The 21,511-nt window shown below is 36.4% G+C and overlaps 1 protein-coding gene across 16 annotated transcripts in view; it reads left to right on the top strand.

Annotated features, from left to right (window-relative positions):
• CAMK2D (calcium/calmodulin dependent protein kinase II delta) overlaps positions 1-21,253 on the top strand; it is a 151,246-nt gene extending 129,993 nt beyond the window's left edge. For all 16 annotated transcript variants that reach the window (XM_072334467.1, XM_072334457.1, XM_072334456.1 and 13 more), the window contains 5 exons: positions 12,776-12,851; positions 13,472-13,566; positions 14,790-15,018; positions 18,599-18,648; positions 19,162-21,253. In XM_072334467.1, the coding sequence (XP_072190568.1) occupies positions 12,776-12,851; positions 13,472-13,566; positions 14,790-15,018; positions 18,599-18,605 (407 nt within the window). In that variant the 3' untranslated portion in view covers positions 18,606-18,648; positions 19,162-21,253. The remainder of the gene's footprint in view (positions 1-12,775; positions 12,852-13,471; positions 13,567-14,789; positions 15,019-18,598; positions 18,649-19,161) is intronic.
• The last annotated feature ends 258 nt before the right edge of the window (positions 21,254-21,511 follow it).

Below are 21,511 nucleotides of genomic sequence, written 5' to 3'. Positions count from 1 at the left end.
AAATTATCTTTACACTCTTCTTTACTTCTGACACGTTTCAGACATATCATTAGGTTTTCAGTTCCCCAAATGTTGTCTGACTGGTCATTTTGAAATGAAGAATGTGTAATTAATGCTTATTAGCTAAGGTAGTGATTCTAGTAGCAGTAGTAGTAGATGAAGAATGTAACATGCATTTTTTAACTTGCATTTGGTTTGGATATTTAATTTTTGTAGGTTGTTTTTTTTTTTTTTGAGGTTATTATTTGAATTTTTATTCTGTTCAGATGCCAGTGTTTATTCATATTCCTCTTTTGTTTTGGCCATTCAGTTATTTTTTATCTTCTTTCCCTCTCCAAAAAGGGAGAACCAACAGCTTTTCTATATAATTAACTCTGTAACTTCACAGAAATTGTTGGGGTTTTTTTGGTTGTTTTGTTTGTGCTTTTTTCGCATTAAATATTATACCGTGTCATTGCTCATTTTAATAACACTTTCTTTTCAAACTAGATATTGGGTTTGTGTTTCACTGGTTCACAGAAATGATTGTTTTTCAGCCTCTAAGAAAAATGTTACACATAAAAGTGAAGTGCAAGCCAGAGATGGTAGTAAAAAGAAAAGGTAGGGTATAGAAAAGAGAAATCTTTAATCGTTATAGTATGGAGATTGCTTAGTGTTTTAAGCTGTGTAATGCCCTTAGGATCTATGTAGGTGCTTCATTTGTCTCAGAAGAGTATGAGAGCATTTAAGAATTTAGAAGAGATCCAGTCGTGAAGTATTTAGAGCTGTATCAAAAATGTCTAGTACTCAATTTCTGGCTTGTAGTGCAGGTGCTACCCATGGATCATAAGGAAATACCAGTATTGCCAGGTTAATACACTGATAGCATACTGTTTTAGGACTCAGTGATGTTTGCTAATCAAATATTAAACAAGGAATACAATATACAATAATTTATTCATTGAGAGACAGCGCTGTCTGAGTGACAGCTCAAATGAGTATCATTTACATGGCAAACACTGTGTGTGCTTCATGTTGTAAGTAAATAATTTCTTTGGTTATTCAGGAAATGATACATTGACACTTTCTAAAGGCTAGCAGATTGGAATCACTCGCCTTACATGTGCTATCAAATAATATCCGGGGTTCGTATAGCATATATTTTGTTATGCAGAGCGTGTTCTTGTCTTTCAAATATTTCAGAAGAATCAGTAACAGAAAAGAAATTTAAAGAATTCATGGAGATACAAGTGCACTATCCCTTCCCTGTGCCCTATAAGGGAAGACCAAGATGCTATCTCCTGGGCAAAACTTATTCTCTATCCAGAATTTAATTATGTATTTACTAACTAGTTTTTTTCTCTTTCTGATATGCTCAGAAAAAAAATGACATTTTTGTGTCGTTATTGCTCCCTTAGTTATCTTCCACTAATGAGTGTGAGGAAATGCACAGTGGCAGAGAAGTACGTCTATATTCTGTACAGACTTACACATTAGACCTGTTTTATATTTCTGAGGGTTTCTGAACAAACATAAGACCAATAAACAAACCTAGAAATATCCATTAGAGAAACAAGAAAGGACAACCTTTCTAGATGACAGAATGTGTGCTGCAGGATGTTTAGAAGCTTTTTTCAAAAAGTAATAAGAGTTTTGAAGACAGAAATTCAAACAGTAGGATCCTGGATACTTGCAATATACTGTTTATGAAAAGGCTAATAAAATGAAAAGTTAGATTATTAAACTTAGATTATTAAAACCATGTTTAAAATATCTGCTATTGGTTGCTAGTTTCTTCTAGGCTGTCTTAAGATCACACACCTTTTTGTCAAAGAGTTATTTTCTAAGTGTGCAAAGAGCAAAACCAGAACTGCATAAATTCTATCTAGAAATGCTTAATATGATGAGAGACTTCCAAAGCTCAAAGTCACGCTCTTATCCCAATGTACTGTAAGTTCCTTGAAAAAACTGGACTTGCAATGAATGTGAAAAGTATTCACACGTTCTTTGGTATCAACAAAAAAGTTTGCATAGCCTTTTGTTGTATAGGCGGAGCAACAGCCAAGAGTACAGCAGGATAAGAAAAGCAGATATTTGTAGTTATTTCAGAAACCTCCTTTGCAATAATATTTGGCTTTGTAGATTTTGCAGGTTTGCAGGTTACTCATGAAATTCCAAAGAATGATCACAAGTATAAATTTTGATTTTTGGGCTTTCATTTGTCAAATTCCTTTTCCAATGCATGAAGTTTTTACTTATTTTTGCTTCAATCGCAGGAAAAATACATGCAGAGAAATTAGAAACTGCAGTTATCTATTAGCTGTTATTTCAGCATAGGTCAGATACATATCATTGGGATGCTTTCACTGTGTAAGTAATGAAAAGCCTATGTTTTAAATCTATTTCTTGATTTTCACATTCGCTCACTTTACTGTTCTGTTGTTACTCTTTGGTGGAAAATATTAGTTGATTGTTAGAAAACTGAAGATTGTCTTCAGAATTATCATGACCTTTGCAAATCCTTACATATCATTTTATGGATTAGTTGTTTAAAATGTGTTTTTAATACTTATTTTATTGACATATAAAGAATTATCTTTTTCATGTCACTAGTTCATCTGCCTTATAAAATGAAATAAGTGGCTCTGAACAGTACATAACTACCCAAAGATACTAAAGTAGTAAGGGAAGAGGTTTAAAAAAATATATGAAGCATGAAGTGCAGTATTGAAAGTGAAGGTTTTATTGTATGTGGAATTTGTTGGTCGTTTACATCATAGCAGCTTACAGAGGAGAGTATTGCAGAGAGTAAAGCAAGCTTTCTGTCTTGCTTCTGCTGCTGCTCTTCAGACTGCTTTGGGAAATGCTGAAGAGCTCAGCTGGTGTATAAATTAATATCTGCAGTGTTACACACTGATACCAATTTATCAACTTTGGCATAGTTGATGATGGCATTCTTTTGGTGGATATATTTTTGTCCACTGCTTCTAGCAGTGTGAAGAAGACTGTGTATTCAACCTTGTTTTTCATTTAAGTTTCACACAGGTTTTCTGTCAAATGATATTGAGCATCTTCATGTCTGTACCTTTTTCTTAAATATGTATTTACATATTTAGAAACAAAACATTTCTTTTACTGGAAACAGTATTTGGCATGTATTGGTGAGTTCTAATAAACTCAAGGAGGTTCTGCATGAACACAAAAAAAAAACTTCTTCACGGTGAGGGTGACAGAACACTGGAATGGGCTGCCCAGAATGGTTATGAGGTCTCCCTTTCTGGAGATGTTCAAGACTTTCCGGAACGTGTTCCTGTGTGACCTGATGTAGGTGTTCCTGCTCCAGCAGGAGGATTGGACTGGGTGATCTTTCAAGGTCCCTTCCAATCCCTGACATTCTGTCATTCTGTGAGTCTGTAATTTGAGACTTAAATTTATAGTTCAGATCTCTTACTTGTGTTTAGATGCATGACAGTAATTCTTAAAATAAGGATAGGATTGGGCAGAAAAAACATATTGAAAAACAGGCCATAGTCAATGTTTTCTTTCAGGTTTTCTTGAGGGATTTCTACTTTCTGTGTAAATGAGACTGGAATCCTTTGCCTGCATTTTTTTGATAGAAGATTGATATGTTGTTGTTTGTTTGTTTTTTTTCTGGTAGTGCTGTAGAATACCCTCATTACATTTGCCAGCAATGCTTGCAAACTTATGCAAGGCTGTGATGTTTAATTTATCTTGGTCAGGAAGTGTAGATTTCCTTTGGTATTACTTTGCGGCTGTTGGTGAATTCATGGAAATAACTTGTACTATAGATGATTTCCAGTGGACAGAATTGTTGAGGAGTAGAGCACTTATAGATTAGATAAATTCTGGCTAATCTGTGCCACTTGATAAATCTAGAAGGTACATACCTTGAAAACATTAACCATTTAGAAGTATGTAATTTCATGTATTTTGCTAATTTATTTCATTTTACACCTCTTTTGTGCACGTGTGTTTGCATTTCATGTTGTTTTATAACCAGGGAAATAAGGGAATGTAAACTACTCAAAACATGCTTTTGTGAGAAAAACCTTTAAAAATCTAATTATTATTATTCTTTAAGCTCATTCATAATCCTCTATGTCCCAGTTCTGAACAGAAGGCTAAATCTGTGCTGGCATCTGAACAGATATACATCTACAACCAGAACTGTTGTTCTGTGAAACCCTCACTTCCTCCTAGAAGTGCATCATAAACATTGTTTGTGTGCTCAAAAGTTTTATGAGTTCTTGTTGCATGTAATTAAATTATTTCTGCTTTTTTTTTTTTTTTTTCTTGGTCTTCTCTTTTTCTTTACATCTATTGACCCTCATACAGCTTTCACAAAGGAGGGTGACATGGAGAATTTATATTCCACCCACCACCACTCTTCTTCCATTGCTTCTTCATCTCAGTGGTCATCATCCTTGCCGTGCCCCAGTGGCCTCTCCTGCTGCCAGTGTCTGATGAGGATTCTGATCACACTCTACCTCTTCATCTTTGTTTGTTCATATGTTGTGTTTCTTTCCATCAATTCAGCGGGCAAGTCCACGAAAAATAAAAACTCACAGAGTCATTCACTTGAGTCTGAGTTCTCCCACTCCACTCCTTCCTCTTCACTGTGTAAGTTGAGAGTCATCTTTTCAGATGAACTCTTTTGTCTCTCCTTCTGTTCCCTCCCACATCAACTGAGAGTAACACAAAAATTTTATTTTCTGTGATGTATCCAATCCAGGACTGATCGTTTCTTTGGACTTACAGAAGTGAATTGTTATTTTTTTAACCAATTCCTTTCTTGGCCAGGTTTTATTATTCGGGAAAAGAAGAAGTTACTATAGTAACCATCTTAATAGATATTCATTTCAGAAAATTATATGTTGCAGAGATTATCTCTGCAGTAGTATTCACCGTAGAGATGTTACTCTTCAATTCTGCCATAAATTCTGGATGGGGTCTGAAATTTAATTAATTGCCTATTATGTTTATGAATGCCACAAAGTTACTTTCTTTAGCATCAACACTGATAAACCAAACTTTAAGCTCCGGGACAATTATTAAATTAGCAACATTAATCCGCAGCAATGGAAACATTTTATGGTCTTCTTAAGAAGAGATCTGTGATGATTTGCAACCAGTGAGCTGGTAAGGAAATCTTTAGAGTATGAACAGTTTAAATAGGAGAGGAAACGGTACAATATTAGTTGATTACACACTGGTAGAACAGAAGAGGCCTGGGTAGATGAATTGCCCGTTTTTAAATTCACTCAGAAATTCTTTAGCAGGGAAGTAACTTAGAAGTTGAAATGGGCAATGATTTCGTAAGAATATACACTCTGCTTGCCAGATTCTGATCGTATATATTGTGAAGATAATTGGAATTGACATGTTCACTTGTAAAGATGAGGTCAAATTGGGTCCTTTAGAAGACAAGCTGTATGTAATTGACCTGAGCTTTATTTTGCACGAGTGGGATTTTAACTAAGCGCTACTAATGCAAGTTAGGGAGGAATCAGTTCCAGAGATGAGACTTGTGGCATGAGGAGACTCCTTGTTGTCCCCCACTAGGTGTAAAAAATGTCCAGTTTAATATGATTTTAAAAGTGGCCATAAATGGTTCTCCATCATATTTGAAAAGATGTGGCCATCAGTTGTTGTTGACTGGAAGAAGGGAAACGTCTCCCCCATTTTTAAGAAAAACAGAAAGGAAGGCCTGGGGAACTACAGGGCAGTAGAACTCTTGTTTTGTGACAGTACAGCAATAAGAAGGTGGGAACTGCAATAGACTAAAATGTTAGCTCTGTGTATTACAAAACAGAATTTACTTTGTATATGTTGTAAAGTAGCAATTATAATTGCACGCATATAAGTATGGAATAGAAAAATATTGATTTCTTAGCTGGTAAACTTGGTAGATTTTCATCTTGCTATCACAGGCATCAGAAAGAGATTAGATAAATCTGGTGTGTTGAGGAAAGGTGTCATCTTGGTGAAAGTAGATCCTGGAAAATAATGCATTTCAACAAGTACTTGAAGCATTTATGAATATAATTTTAAAGGTAACTTGGTTTTCATATAAGTAAAATAAGCAAATGCCACATTTCATAGAATAATTGAGGATTATTATTATTAGCACAACAGTCATTACTTTTAAAACTTATTAAAATGTTTAAAAGGAAGGAGATTGAGAACTGATGAACATTGTTGACTTTCCATTTCAAAAAAATTGTGCAATATCTTGTAACTACAGTGGCCTTAATACAGCTTCGTTCTGAGACTGTAGATGGTTTGTCATTAAAAAAAAAAAAAAAAAAAAAAAAAAGCATTTGCCAACATATGCCACAGTGTAAACATTAGAGAGCGTATTTAGAAATGATTTGGGTCACATAGATAAAAGGAAACTATTTACTGCATCTGGCAAGTTTCACATCACTGTTTGATGATGCATTTGTTTTATTTGTCAGCATAATAAAATGGCATCGCTAGGATGATTTTTCAGAAATCTGCCTACATATCTAATGAATTAATTTTTCATTAGGCAAGCAGTAGACTTGCAGGGCCTTGGAGGGCCTTGGAGTGGTAGAGGGCAGTTAGTAACCTTAAAAACCCTTGCAAACCATCCATTCATGATGAACCGTTGAATCAGAGTGAATAATTTAAATCAGCAGGCACTAGGAAGGAGATGTCATCTTGTGAGTAACTTCTCAAATATTTTATTCAAAATTGTTGTTTTAAATATTTTGAGCTACAAGAGGTGGGCTAAAGGATGAACTTTGATCTTATGTAGGCTACTTTTTGATGAAGTTCTTGAAAGATAAAGCTCCTAAATGCATGCCATGTCTTTGTAGGATCTCGATGTATTTCATGTAGATCTAAGGTTCAATTTGTCATTAGTTCATGCAGAGCATTCACCTTTTTTTCTTCATAGAAATAAGCTTCTTGGCTTTTTTTGGGTGCAATAAATTACAATGGGAATTATCAGTAAATAGTTTTCTAATGTTAGTTTGGAAAAAATGACTTTTTAAAACATTTTATGTCATTTGTATTCTTCTCTTCTTCTTGGATGACAGTTCATGATATGAAGTTGAGCAATATCTGGTGCATCCATGCAGCTGAAGTTCAGTATACAACACAGATTAAATTGGTGGTCTCTTCCTCTTTTTGCAAATTGTGGTTATTTTCAGAGTATATCATAGTATTAGTAACTGCATACTTTCCTCTGGTCTTTGTTGGAACTGTTGGAACTCCTGGAATTGGTGATGATTCAGCCTCTTGGACTCTATGAAATTTATGGCTTTTGTGACAGTTTGCAGGACATCGCCCATTTTAAATGCTTTTGTAGATATATTTTTTTTATGCATGATGCAGTGATACTTCATCAGTCATGAGTTGCTGGCAGCAATCACATTGTCTTCTGGTTAATTTTATTAAGTCCTTCTTTTTTACCAACCATCACTAGGATGCTATCAGTAGCTACACCAGATGTATTGACAAAGTTTAAAGAAAATGACTTTAATGTATTTTTTTATTGGTTCAAACAAATCAAGAGATTTAGTGATGACTTTCAGTGGCACCAACGGTACCGTTTCCTCAGTGATGCTATATTCATTATCAGTACCTCAAATGAAAATGTCAAGTTGGGCTGTATCTGTAGTATCAGTACTTCAATCTATCGCCAAAGCAAAAGATTTGAAATTAGCAATTTTACTCTCCAAATTTCTTTCAGTAGATTTCCTGTTTCTTCAGTTTGCCTGGCTATAGTCTTGTGAGACAAATGGATTCTAGAAAGATTCTTTTTTTATGAGGACAAGTTGCATCTGCCATGCTTTCCGCACATTGCTTAATAAACTCACCATCAGTAAATGGTTTTGATTTTTTGACAGTCCAATTAGTTACCATGCAACTGGCTTTATAATAGAGTCCATTTAACATTTTTTTTAAAGATTATATTGAGGTCACAGACTTCTTCAGCTCTGCTGTTTTGTCTTTACGAAGCGTTCCTTGAGATTCATCAAATTTGGCAGTATGTTTCTGCACATAATGTCTTTTCAAATTGTAATCTTTGAAAACTGACATGGTTTCCTTGCAAATTAAACATAGTGCCATGTTAGTTTTCTTGACAAAAAAGTACTCGTCTGTACCTTTTTCATTGAACCCTGTTCCTTCATTCATGATTTTTCCTTTTTGGGATCTGTTTTCTTTTGAGATTCCATTAGGCAAGTTCAAATATTACTATTGGCAATCACTGCGTTTTTCTCAACAAGGGGGAGTGCATGACACATCTAATACACATAGGGTTTGTTGTGACTGTGTGCTGCTGCTGCAAGAGGAAGAGTCAGCACTGCTCTGCGCCTTCCATGTCCTGGGGCTGGGCAGGGATGCTTGGCAGGGCAAAGCCGCTGCCATGATGGCGTGGCAGGAGGGGATGAGCTGTGCTGGGCTACAGATTGGACATGCCTGCCTTTATGCTTTCCAGCCTCCATCCAGTTGTCTGCCCATAGAATTCCAAATCTTTTCTGGCCTTTTTGTATGCTTTCACTTTTTTCCTTCCACATTAAACCTCTGCCTCACAGACAGTGTCGCTCCAAAAGTAGTGCATCCTATTCATTTCCACAGAAACTACAACAAGTAGAATCATAGAATCAAGGTTGGAAAAGGCCTCTAAGGTCATCCAGTCCAGCCATCCACCTGTCACCAATATTTCCCGCTAAACAGTGTCCCTCAGGCAGCCCATCCCAGTGCCTGACCGCTTTCTCAGAGAAGTGTTTCCTAATGTCCCACCTCAATCTCCCTTGGAAAAACTTGAGGCCGTTCCCTCTAGTCCTATTGTTAGTTACATGGAGAATAGACCAACTCCCTCTTCAACATGACTTCCCTTCAGGCAGTTATATAAAGCAATAAGGTCACCTCTGAGTCTTCACCTCTCCAGTCTGAACATTCCCAACTCTCTCAGCTACTCATAAGACTTGTGCTCCAGACCCCTCAACAGTGTAGTTGCCCTTCTCTGGGCATGCCCCAGGCCTCAGTGTCTTTATTGTAATGAGGGGCCCAGAACTGAGTACAGTATTGGAGGTGCGGCCTCACCAGGGCTGATACAAAGAGGACAGTAACACTTTTATAAAGCGAATTCTCAGCTACAGAATGTTAATTTTTAGTATAGTCCCCACCTTTAGTGATGCATTCTTAACAGCAATTAACAGGTGCCTTCATGCTGCTCGTAGAAATCTGCGTGGTCATCCAGAATGTGGCATGTCTTTCACATAGCTGTCACCAGTGCTGAAAAGCATCATGAACTGCTTCACTGTGCTCAGATCCACTGTTTGTCCTCCAGAAATGTTTAGCAAGTGTTGATGAATGTCAGTGGGTGCCATTTTTTCCTCATGTAGGGATTCAGTGACACAGCTTTGCTTTATATACACTTCCACATAAGACACCATTCTGTCTGACTACCCCCTGCTGCCATCTGTCACACAGCAAGAAAATGTAATGGGATATTGGTGGGAAGGTTCAGCCTCTACTGCCATACAACCAACTGCTTCTGATGTTGTGGGCCAACATCAAAAATAGGAGGCATTAATTTTGGAGCTGTCATTTTGTTTTTCTTTGGCTGCATATTGTAGATATGTAATTGCCTGTGTGTCACTGAAAGGAAAGACTAGCTTAGTTGCTTTCACATACGGAATTTCATGTGGTGGTTGGAATTTTATAGAAAGCTTGATGTATGAGTTGGTATGCAGATGGCTTGGCATCTGACAGTCCCCATTGTGAACTGCAGTGTTTTCCACAAGTACTGGAAGAACTGATGCTAGTGCTGGAGTCAGACAGTAGTTGATTTGAGTCAGTGATACTGCGTTTAATCTCATTTGCCAGTGTGTAGATTTTGTTGGATGTTCTTCATTCGTTTATCAGTCACCAGAGTCAGTTCTACTGTTAGTATTGCCCAGAGAATCTGGAATCGTATTCTATATCAGTAGGTGGCTACTATCAGAAAGCTTCATAAAAACACATGTCCCACTGAAATTTGAGAGAAGAAAAAAAAAAAAAAAAAAAAAAAAAAATCAGAAAAAATCAGAAAATATCAGTTTGGCAGTGTTATGTTTTTTCATTTCCTTTTTCTTCAGTTCAGTGTCAAATTCAGTCTTCTAACACAGTATAAAATCAAAAGTAGTATTTAAAATAAAGTGATTTTCTTACTTCTGATCTTTTCATTTAGTTATACACATCTGAGATATACCATCCAAAACTTGTGATTTCTTCCCTGCATGATATCTGTGCAGTCTGCCTTTCTACCCTTTTTGCCAGCTTTTCTGAACACTGCACCATTGTTTCTCACACAATTATCCTACCACTTGGCTTGTGCTATGCAGTGTCCACAGTTTCTTCTCATGTTATTTAACCATATGACAATAGAGCCATTGCTGATCTACAAAGATCTTCTCATTAAAATTCTTTGTTATTTCCATGGAATTCATGAAAAATAAGGCAATTTGTATGCTAAATAGTCTTACTCAGCATGCTGTCTGGTAATCAAAACCTACTTCTTGTCCATTGCCTCTTTCCTTTCTGGTTTCTTTTTGGTGCTTTCTATCTGAAGACAGTAGATGTGCATTTGAATTTGGAATGGTGAAGCATAAAAGAAAGAGATTCTTCGAACACCTTAATTCCAGTTCTTGCAGTATGGCACCGGAGATTTACATTCTATCTGTGTTTCCCAATGTTTTCTTTTCAAAGGATATTAACTCTGTCAGTACTGTAATCTTAACATTCTGGGCATATTGATGTGTGTGAATTGTCTAGTCCATGTGTAAAAGAGCACGAGAACATTACGGCTCTTGCTTCTGCAAGAGTGTTACTGAAGCCTATTTGTATGCATTTTTATTTTAATTCAATCTTGATCTTCCAAACAGATATTCTGAGATTTAATAAGGAGTTGAGCCTATGCTAAATCTCCCTTCCATCCTTTACCCATTAAACTCACAAAAAACTGTATTTGAGCTGTATTTGAACTTTATTAATATAAGGTTGAAGTTTTCAATTTACGAATGCACAGTAAAAATACAAACCTCAGTTCCTCTGGAAAGAAAAAAAAGTCATTTTTCAAAGTGATATCAATGAGGTTTGCCATCTGAAAGTCTCAGTAATTTGCCATTGTAGTAACTGGTGTGAGTGATGATTCGTGTACCACTGTGCAGGATTTTTTTTCTTTTACTTTGCACTGTTATAAAATAAAGAAGCTGTGCATCTAGGAATGTTTGTTGCATTCAAGGCATCTTCTTAATAGTACTTTACTCCTAATGCTTTATGCTTTAAGACAGCTGAGGTTTCTGGTTTACTGCAAATTGATTATTAGTCAACAGTGTGCCTGGGCAGCAAAAAGGTTGTGTCAAGCCCAGCATTGCCACTGGGTGACTGTACACAAGGGATTGTCCCGCTCTGCTCTGTGCTGGTATGGCCTCATCTCCAGTGCTGTGTGCAGTTTGGGTGCTAAAACGTAAGAACAACATAAAACTATTAAAGAACATCTTAAGGAGGACTTTGAAGGTGTTGAAGAGTCTGGAGGGGGAGATGTATGAGGAGCAGCTGAGGTACCTCAGTTTGTTTGGCTCAAAGCAGAGCAGACTGAGGGGAGGCCTCATGGCAGCTGCAGCTCCTCACAGAGAGCAGAGGGGCAGCACTGATCTCTGCTCTCTGTGACAGCTACAGGGCCCGAGGCAGCACCATGGAGCTGTGTCAGGAGGGTTGAGTTGGATGTTAGGAAAAGGTTCTTCACCAGAGAGTGGTGGGCATAGAACAGGTTGCACAGAGCAGTGGGCACAGCCTCAAGCCGCTGGAGCTTAAGGAGCATTTGGACAGTGCTCTCAGAGTTTGGATTTCAGGTGGTGCTGTATTGGAGCCAAGAGTTGGATGTAGTGATTCTCATTGGGTCCTTTCCAACTCCAGATATTCTGTAATTCTATTTCTTGATTAGTGGATAAAAGAAAAAACATTTCACATACTTTTGCCTTAGAAATACAGGCATTTGTTTTTGAGTATTATTTCTAGAAAATTAACGTTCTGATCATTATTTTTGATGTTCTCTTACTCTGTTACTATTTATCATTTATTAGTATTAGGTAGTAGTTGTTCTGCAATAGTCCCAAGTGATCTGATTGTGGTTTATGTAAAATAGATGCAAAGTATTTTACAAGCAAAGGATAATCATAGAAGTCAGAGTTGAGACACACTGTGTTGTAATTAGAACTGTGTGGGTGGGTGTAAATTATATGTAATCCATGAGCTTTGCACCATGGAATCTTAATTATACACTTAGAGCCAAAATTCCTCTTCGGCCAAATGTGTACATTTAAGGAAAGCAAACGCCAAGTGCTAGGAAAAAAATTCAGAATAGTATTATACACTGAAGTTCCCATCTGCATATAAAGCATTAGAGCATCTATTGTGAAACAATCACCAGCTCCCTTTAGTTCAGAGGAAAGATTTGGGCTTTGGGAGATTTGGGTTCTATTTTGCTCTGCTTTTCAAGCAGCAGACCCTTCAGTAAAGGAAAGAGGATTAGATCCATGATAGGAACGTGAAATGATTTTGATGTGTTTAATTTCTTCAAGAGTGCTGGAGCAAAAATAGTGTAAAGCAATAACATAATGTCCGTTGGTCATAGACAAGGAAGAGAAAAAGCAGTTGTATTATCTGAGGAGTGACAAAATACCTTTGTTGTAGCTGTTGTTCTGACAGCCTTTCAGCTGTCAGTTTTTTTTATAGTTGTACTTGTATCTCTTTCCAGCTCGCAAACAGGAGATTATCAAGGTTACTGAGCAGTTGATTGAAGCTATCAACAATGGGGACTTTGAAGCTTACACGTAAGTACTCATTCTGTACAGAGCTAGGTAAGTGGACGTGTTCCAGACATTTCAAAATGCACGTGTAAATGAGTGTGTAAGACTGTGTTTATTTGTACCTGAATATTCCAGAAGATTATTCTCAGATACCCTCAAGAAACATAGTTTTGATTGCTAGTTTGTCCTAGCTTTATAGTAACCTGGATGCCAATTTCAGTGGAGGTGCTATGTAAGTCTGATGTACCTCTGTGCTGAGACAGGACCACTGTCCTGACAGAATGAACAGTGGCCTTAGTATATTGAAAGTAAAGCTGTGGTTTTGATTTAGAATCCAGAAAACAGGCAGTTTTCAGAGCCAAAAGTTAAAATTAGTCTTTATACAATGGTCTTGTAGAGCCAACTTTGTCAGACTTGGTGTCAAAGAATGACTGATGTGAGATTTCGTATCCCTGGAATAAACTGTCAAATATACTTATTTAGGTAAAACCAGTTAATGCTCCCCATTTAATTTCTGATATTTTCCACTGTGATATCATAGGTAAGTAATAATTCCAGTGGGAATAAAGAAAGTTTTGTCCAGGATTGTGCTACATAGAAATATCACTACATGTGATTATTACTGAATTTTCTCTTTTTTACAGAAAAATCTGTGATCCGGGCCTTACATCCTTTGAACCTGAAGCTTTGGGTAATCTAGTAGAAGGGATGGACTTTCATCGGTTTTACTTTGAAAATGGTAAACATTCCTTTTCTATCCCTGTGTGCATTCATCTGTTTCTTATGAGTGTGTTTCTCCAGTCCAATTAGCATTTTAGTTTGGGAGTTAATTGATCTAGATAGGGTAAGGTGGCATTAAAAATAAGATGTAATAAATAAATAAATAAATAATAATAAAAAAAATGTGAACAAGTAATTCTCATTAAGTTTTTTCTTTTGCAAAAAAAGAGTACATTATGTTATGTGGCAAGTATATTTAAAAGGAGCATCTCTAAATTGTGTGGTTATGGAGTGATAACAAGTAACAGTCAGTGCTTCCAGTGAATTTATAATGACTGCTACTATGTGATATTTTGGGGAAGACATGTAGCTGCTCAATCTGTGCTGCTGAGGATCAGCTGTCTTGTGTGTACTGGCTTCTACAGTACAATCATGACAGCTCTAAGAAAGAAAAATTACCCAAAGTGTGGATAAACTTCATGATGAAGTTTTAGAATATTGTGTAATGAAAGTTGCATTACATTTAGAGTAGACTTGACTCAAAAGGAAATAAAGTATTGCAGATGAAGATACCAGTTTGTCCAGTAACTTCACAGAAATGTTTCAGCTGTAAATGGGATTTCTATTTTACTAAACTCTCTTCCATCTCAGCAAGAGAATTTTCCATAATTTTCCTTAACACGTTTGATTTCATTACTTCTGCTTTTTAGTTTTCGGCATTTAAATCTTTGACATCTTCAAATATATATATATATATCAAATGTAAATGCATATAAAATTACTCTGCTTTTTTGTTTTTTTGGGGGGCTTGGGGTGTTTTTTTGTCAGCAGGATTTTAAAAGGTATCGTGCTGTTATTGCTGTTACCAATGTTAAGAAACTAATTATTGAAGTCCTTCCAACAGATCAAAGGGAAGGAAATAACATATAATAGCATACATTGTTACTATTTGAGGTACCCCAGAATTGGTCACTGTCAAATAATTGTGTATGAGCAGTTACAGAAACTTGTTTGGCCCCTACTAGAATAAAGTAAATTCAATTGGTTTTCTTAGAGGAAAGGTGAAGGTGTACTATATGCTGTGACTGCACTCATCTCTACACTGTATCTGAGTTAGGGATGATTAACATTAAATAGCGATTCTTACCTTGATATTTTTGTTTTGTAGGATGGGGTGAGATAAGTTGTTCCAGCTTACACAGAGAAAATTTAATTTGTCCTGTGTGTGTTTTTGTTTCCTAGCTTTATCCAAAAGTAATAAGCCAATCCACACCATTATCCTCAATCCTCATGTCCACCTTGTGGGTGATGATGCTGCTTGCATTGCATATATTCGGCTCACGCAGTACATGGATGGAAGTGGGATGCCAAAGACAATGCAGTCAGAGGAAACGCGGGTTTGGCACCGTCGTGATGGGAAATGGCAGAATGTGCACTTTCACCGTTCAGGGTCACCAACAGTACCTATCAAGTAAGAAACGATTCATACCACAAGGTTAAACTTTGTAGGTCAGACCAGGTAGTCTAATAGCTTCTTTGGGCCTTAAAAACTACAAAACAGTCCTCTTTGATAGCATAATTTCTTGTGGTTGTTTATGCAGTGTGTACTGTATTAGGTATTGTGCCTGTAGTATTTGTGTAAATATTTTTTTTTAATAATGCTTTGCTCTTGTTTTCAGCTGTGATGCCCACTGATACAGCTCAGTCCATGAGTTGAGAGTTGGAGAGAAAAGTGATTTAGTGTAGATAAGGGTTGATACAAGTCACACAAAATGGGATTGGAAAACTTGAGATAGGATTCCAGGAAAATCTGGAGAGGAAAAAAAACAAAGTGATTGGATACATGGTGCTGTTAGAGCTGACTGGAAAATGTGAAGGCAAAAAAACCCTGAAAATTGGGTAGTATTTTCTATAATTTCCAGCCACCTCTCCACCTCTACCCACTCAGGCCTACCTATGTTCTTTACAACTCAGTTTTGAGTCAGTTTGTGTATTTCTTTTGTAACATCATACAAATACCTATCACGTTCTTATCTTTTTCCCATGCTCCTTTTGCTTAACTGCTGAGTGGTCACTGTCTAATACTTACTCCACCTCTATGAGTAAACTGCAGGTCTCTTTTGTCATCACTTTTCTGTGTCAGTTTTTTTGTTTGTTTTTTTTTTATTTCCTAATGCCCTCAGTCATGCTGTGACTCAGTGTGCACAAACCTCAGTTCCTTGAGCCAGATATTCAGCACACTCACAGTTCTTTTAAAAAGATAGAGTCAAGGCTCCTTCAAGTGGTTCTTCTCAAGTCCCTTGCTTTTCTTCTGCTTTTAGCCTATACTAGCTTTACTGTGTCTCTTGGAGCCCAGGTCGGGCAGTTTCATTAGGAATGCATACTTAAATTAGACCATGTCTCTATTAGGCAACACTGGCAAAAGGCTTTAGCTTGCTCATGTGCAAGCCTTCTGTGTAAGATATAATTACTTTAGTTTGAGGTGTCTTAATGTGGATAATGGCTGAATTTGCCAGTGTGAATGATGAAAGCTTAGATTTCATCGTTCGAATTTCAGCATGTCCCATAACTTACTTGCATTATCATTCCCATATGAAATAATACTCAGTTATTAAGGAACATAGAATCATAGAATATCCTGAGTCAAAAGGAACCAACAGGATAAAGTTCAACTCCTGGCTCCACACAGAACCATCCAAATGCAGTGGAACAAAGTATTAAATTTCAGTGAGGAAGATAGATACAGAGATGTATATATTTAGGAAATAAGTATTTAGAAGTGACTTTATTACCTATTAATAACTTCTGTGGTTTGTGTTGTTTTTTTAAAGGGAACCCAGTGAGAGTAGGAACCACGTTGTCCTATTTTTCACATTACAGCTGCACTGCCAGTGTTAAAATGGATAATATTGAAAGAAGGATTGCATTTTCTTAAAATGCTGTTATTTTTTGATGTTTTCATAAAGGTGCTTTTTTGAAGGGATCTGACCTGGATATGTAGGTGAGACAGGTTCATCTGTCCCAGAGCATCCTGGACAGTGTCTGTAGCAGACTCCTGTATAAAACTGGAGTAGGGAATTATTTTATCTTTTCTGTTGTTGTTTTTCTGTTTTTGAGATGGTTGGGGAGTAGGAGGAAATCAGCTTTCCTAACCTAAGCATAAATAACGAGGTTATTTTTAGCACTTATTCTTAGGCGCTAAAACCAGAAGGCAACAAAATAGCAATCCTGTTACTATTTTTATGGAAGATTATGGAATTTGTTCAGCAATTTATGTGAAAATATTTCCAGTAATGATTTACGGAGGTACACTGCATGGATTCTACAGCTCCTTCTGTTTGAGGTATAATGCTCTAACAGGAGCCTCAGTACTAGTTCACAGCATGTGCAGTCACAGAAGATGGGCTGCTGCGTCCTGTGACATGTACAGTTCCTGTGAACACTCACCTGCTAGTTTCTCTGAAATATAATGAGCATGCAGTGTGTCTGGCTGCCTCAGAGTCTGCAGAATGCAGATCTCAAGGGAATACAGTCTCACATACACATCTGAGATGCTCCTCACAGAAGATGCGACAGTATTTCAGACTCATGTACTGTCAGTTCTTTGTCTGCTCATACTGTCTAAGAAGAGTAAGGGTTATGGGACTAAGAAGAGTTGCAGAAGAAGCTAATACCTGTTTTTTATTGCTTTTTTTTTTGTCTGTTCATGGGTTTTTTGGTATTTTTGTTTGGTTGGTTTTTTCTGTGAGTCTTATCATTTCTCTGCCAGATTGCTTAAGACAGCCATTTATTTATCCTCAGCTGTCATTTCCAACCAGCAACTATAAGGAAACTTGCTGAGTGTGCAGCTTTGTATTTTCTATTATTAAATATACTATTTCCGAATTACCCACTCTTCAAGGTCATTTGGACTTTTCATACAATTCTCCTATTTTGTTCTCTATTTATAATACCTTCCATCTTTGTGTAAATGTGTTTGTGTTCAGGTCATTGACTGAGACTCCTCTAGGCAGATAGCTCCCCTTCCAGTCCCAGTACTGTCACTTTCTTTTAGTTACTTTCATTTGTGTTCTTCCTCTAAACTACATCTTCTCACATTTATGTAACAGATTCCCACATAGCACTGTGTCAGAACTCACCTTCTATAAACCATCCTGGCTGTCTTTAAGATCATCGTGGACATTAAATTTCCTTTTCCAGTCAGACCAGCAATTCCATTTTTTGTAAATTCTGGAAGAAATTCAAATTGAATTCATTCTGAATTCATTGAATTCCAAATTACCCATGTTTTCTTTTCTTGTATTTGAAATTTACAGTCTGTGACAGTTTATTTATTACCAACAATTATATAAATACATAAATCCCAGTGATTAATAATGGCATTTATGTAATAATAATAACAGAAAATAATCTTACTCATACTGTCTGAAAAAGAGTTTCAAATCTAATAAACTTGCAAAGGCAGTTAATTACAGCTGTGATCTGCTTTTGCAAACAGAGTATCCTATATTATGTCAAATCAGTTACTTGAGCAGATTAGCTTATTTATTTTCAGGACTGCAGTAATGAGTGCATAAATCTAAGGACAGAATTGAGCTCTCTGGTAGCAATAGGTATATAGAGATATTTTCTAAGGGCAAATAACTTGTTTAGAGAAGAATATGAACACCACAATATGTTTAGTTTATGTATGAATTTTGTTTGTAGTTTTTGCTGTGAGACGGGTCGGACAAATTTTAGTTTCTGTTTTGCACATTGTTTCTCTGTATTTGAGTGATATGTTTGGATGTAGGAAATCTCTGTATTCAGTTATCTTAAGAATATGTACTAGCGTATTTCTGCAGGACTGTATCAGTGTGTGCACAAAGAGTGGATGTACATGGTTGAGGCAGTTAAAAACTATTGGACCTGCAAGTGATTCCCAAACCTTAATACCTGTGATTCCCAGGTCTATATTCACTCACTTTATCACAACTTACACTTATACTTTCCTAATTTACATACCAAACAGCAAGAAACTTGAGTAAAGACTTTGTTCTGTGTTTGTACAGTGCCTAGCACAGCGGGATCCCAATCATGACTTCGACCCCTAAATGCTACGGTAATGCAAAAGATACTATGAACTCAGTTAACTACTTTCTTACATTTTCCCTTCCTTTCCTTTTTTTTCTGTGCATATTCCTCTAGCATGTCTTGCATGTAAATGGCACCTGACTCTTCCTTGGTACTCAGTTCAATTTTTGTGTGAGAACCTCACTCTTTTGCAGTGACTGTAATGTACATGCTAAGGAAGTGCATTTAACTGGAAGAGTGACTTGTATTTGAATTTTGCCCTCCTTGCTTTGAGGAGATGATTAATTTTTATTTTCGCACCCTCTCTGGCATGTTGTAAAGACTGAAAATGTATGTAAAGTGGTTTGAAAAATAAAATAATGCTTTGCTTGAGCGTTTGGGGCTTTTACTTCTTTTGTCTAGTTTTCCTCACACGACTGTGATAAATGATCTCTAGAAGGTTTTATTTAAGAAGTATTGGCTAGCACTTAAGCATATATTGTTATCTGGTGATGATGCTACTTCAATAATGGCAATCTTTTTTTTTTCTCCTTCCTCCTAGCTAAAAATATCAGCGGTGCCGCTCTTGTATTATCTGTACCCAACGCACCTGGTTTAGTACCATCTTGGCCATCCCGTTCTCTTCATGAATGTTTCTGAGTGCATGAAGTTGTGAAGGTTCTTCATGTAACACATTTGTGATGCACCATTTTGCTGTGTATTCCATCTGTACACTGTTAACATTTCAATGAAGGTGATGTTCCAAGCAAATAGAAAATAGCAAGGCATAAAAGACAAAAAATACAGTTCATGTACAGCAGTATATACAGGATACGTTTGTCATCTTTTCTCCATTTATGCCAAGTTTTGACAGCCAACTTCAGAAACTGTCCTATTTATAAAAAAGAAACAAAAAATACATTCTACCCTCTTTTCTTAAGAACTGTTTTTTGACTCCTTTTCCCTTGAGTCCTCCCTGGATTTTGCTTTCATTCTGATAGGAGTGGTTAGGATTTCTGCTGGCAGCTCCGTTACTGTAAAACAGATTTTTATTATATCTTGTAGATGGACAAAATCACTGATAAACGGGGAAGTGATAATATCTTGGCTTTGTACCAGCTGAAGTCTTCTTAGTTTATTAGTCTATGTCAACTGGAAAAATCTCGTAATTTGCTGGCTTGATTACTTCAGAATTAACTGTCAGTATTCTGGCTAGTCAGCATTCTTCTTTTTTTCATTGAAGTTTTTACCTTTGCTTTCTTACTATGCTAAATGAGAATTTATATTGGGTGATTAATCAGAATTAAAAATCATAAGGAACTAAGTGACAATCGAGAGGCAGGTTTCATATAAAAAGAGATTATAAAGAGATCTAAAAAATAGATTTTTATCACTTTTAGAGTGCACTGTAAAGTTATTAAGGAGTCTTTAAAGCATTTTACATTTCTGTTTAAGCTATAGACCACTTCAGTGGTTAATATACTCTAGAAGTATTAGGCCTTAATAGCTTAGTATGAAGAGTTGGTTTACTTTCCAATGTTGTTGTTGCTTCTCTGGAAACGTATTATATCTACACCGGTTTTCTAGTAAGGCTGTAATACTTTTCCACAGATTTGTTTTTCTTTCCTCTTCCCCCTCAGTCTGCTCCTGGTTCATGAAAATCACCAGGCAGCATACAATATCAAGGACAACAATCTCTGCAGCATTACTAGTTTGTTTTGGCTCTTTATCACTAGCTGCAAATGTCTGTACGCTGTGCAGGGAATGCTCTCAGTGTCGGTTCACAACACAAAGTTTGTGACAGGGACTGTTTTTGCTTCCCTTACACAGCTGTGAGAGTACATCCTTGCAAGGATTTAGGTTTATTCCCTTCCATTTTAATAGAAAAACACAGGGATCAGTTATTTCTTTTTCACTTGTTAATTATTTTACCAACAGGGCTAACTGTTTTCTGCAGCGCTGTATAGTGCATGATATCTCAGTGTTCTTTTTAGCAGTGAAAACTTTACAACTCAGCAGCCTGAAGTTTATAAAATGGGAAAGCTTCCTAATTTGTATAATTCCACCTTTCTGTGTTGTTACTAATCAAAAGCAGTTCTTAAACATTTTGATGTTGTTGCTAGTGGATGTATGGTAGATGGATTTAAGCTTCTCTGATAATTATTACATGATTTTAAACGGTATATATTTAAAATAAGCATCTACATTAAATGTGTTGAGCCATATTAACCTGCCAATGGGATCTGTGAAAAAGAGTAATGGCCTCATTTTTTTTTCTCATTAATTTCTTTACCTATTTTTGTTTTTATTTTTTCTTTTTCTTTTTTTTTTCTTTTCTTTTTTTTTTTTTGTGAAGCGGCTCTAAGTGGCATAACTGTATTTAAAATTAACAAATTAGTTCTAGGGTGGGTTTTTTTCTTTTTAAATATACTTCTAACATAGCATGTGGTGTTGACATTTTACTGTAGATCAAGTTTGTCTTCCACACCAAGATGTGAGGAAATTGTGATTCGTTCTCTCCACCACAACTGAATTATACATTTCTGTCATTTTGAAACACTGCAGTTTACCATGGGATACAGTGTACATATTTCTTGCCATAATGGTAAATGATTGATATATTTAAGGATTAATAAATTTGTGATTTCTGCTGACATTGTGCTTGTGGATTGATTTCACTACTAATTGTGGTTTTGCGCTGGGAAATGTGGAGTGTCTGTTTGAATTAAGAAGTCGGAAATAAGAACGTGGTCTCGCAGAAGCCAGATTTGCCATTTGAAAATACAAATGTTTGCTTTTGTGATTTGCCCTTTGATTAGCTTTTTTTAACTGTCTTTTCTGAGGACCCAGTTATACACTGTTTGTAGTGTGATTTGTTGATAGATTTTACATGTGCTTTGTATTTGTAGGTC

Source organism: Excalfactoria chinensis, chromosome 4 (genome assembly GCF_039878825.1).
Source record: "Excalfactoria chinensis isolate bCotChi1 chromosome 4, bCotChi1.hap2, whole genome shotgun sequence".
Classification (NCBI taxonomy): domain Eukaryota; kingdom Metazoa; phylum Chordata; class Aves; order Galliformes; family Phasianidae; genus Excalfactoria; species Excalfactoria chinensis.
Note: the sequence above shows the minus strand (reverse complement) of the source record. Positions and strands in the feature narration are given on the sequence as shown.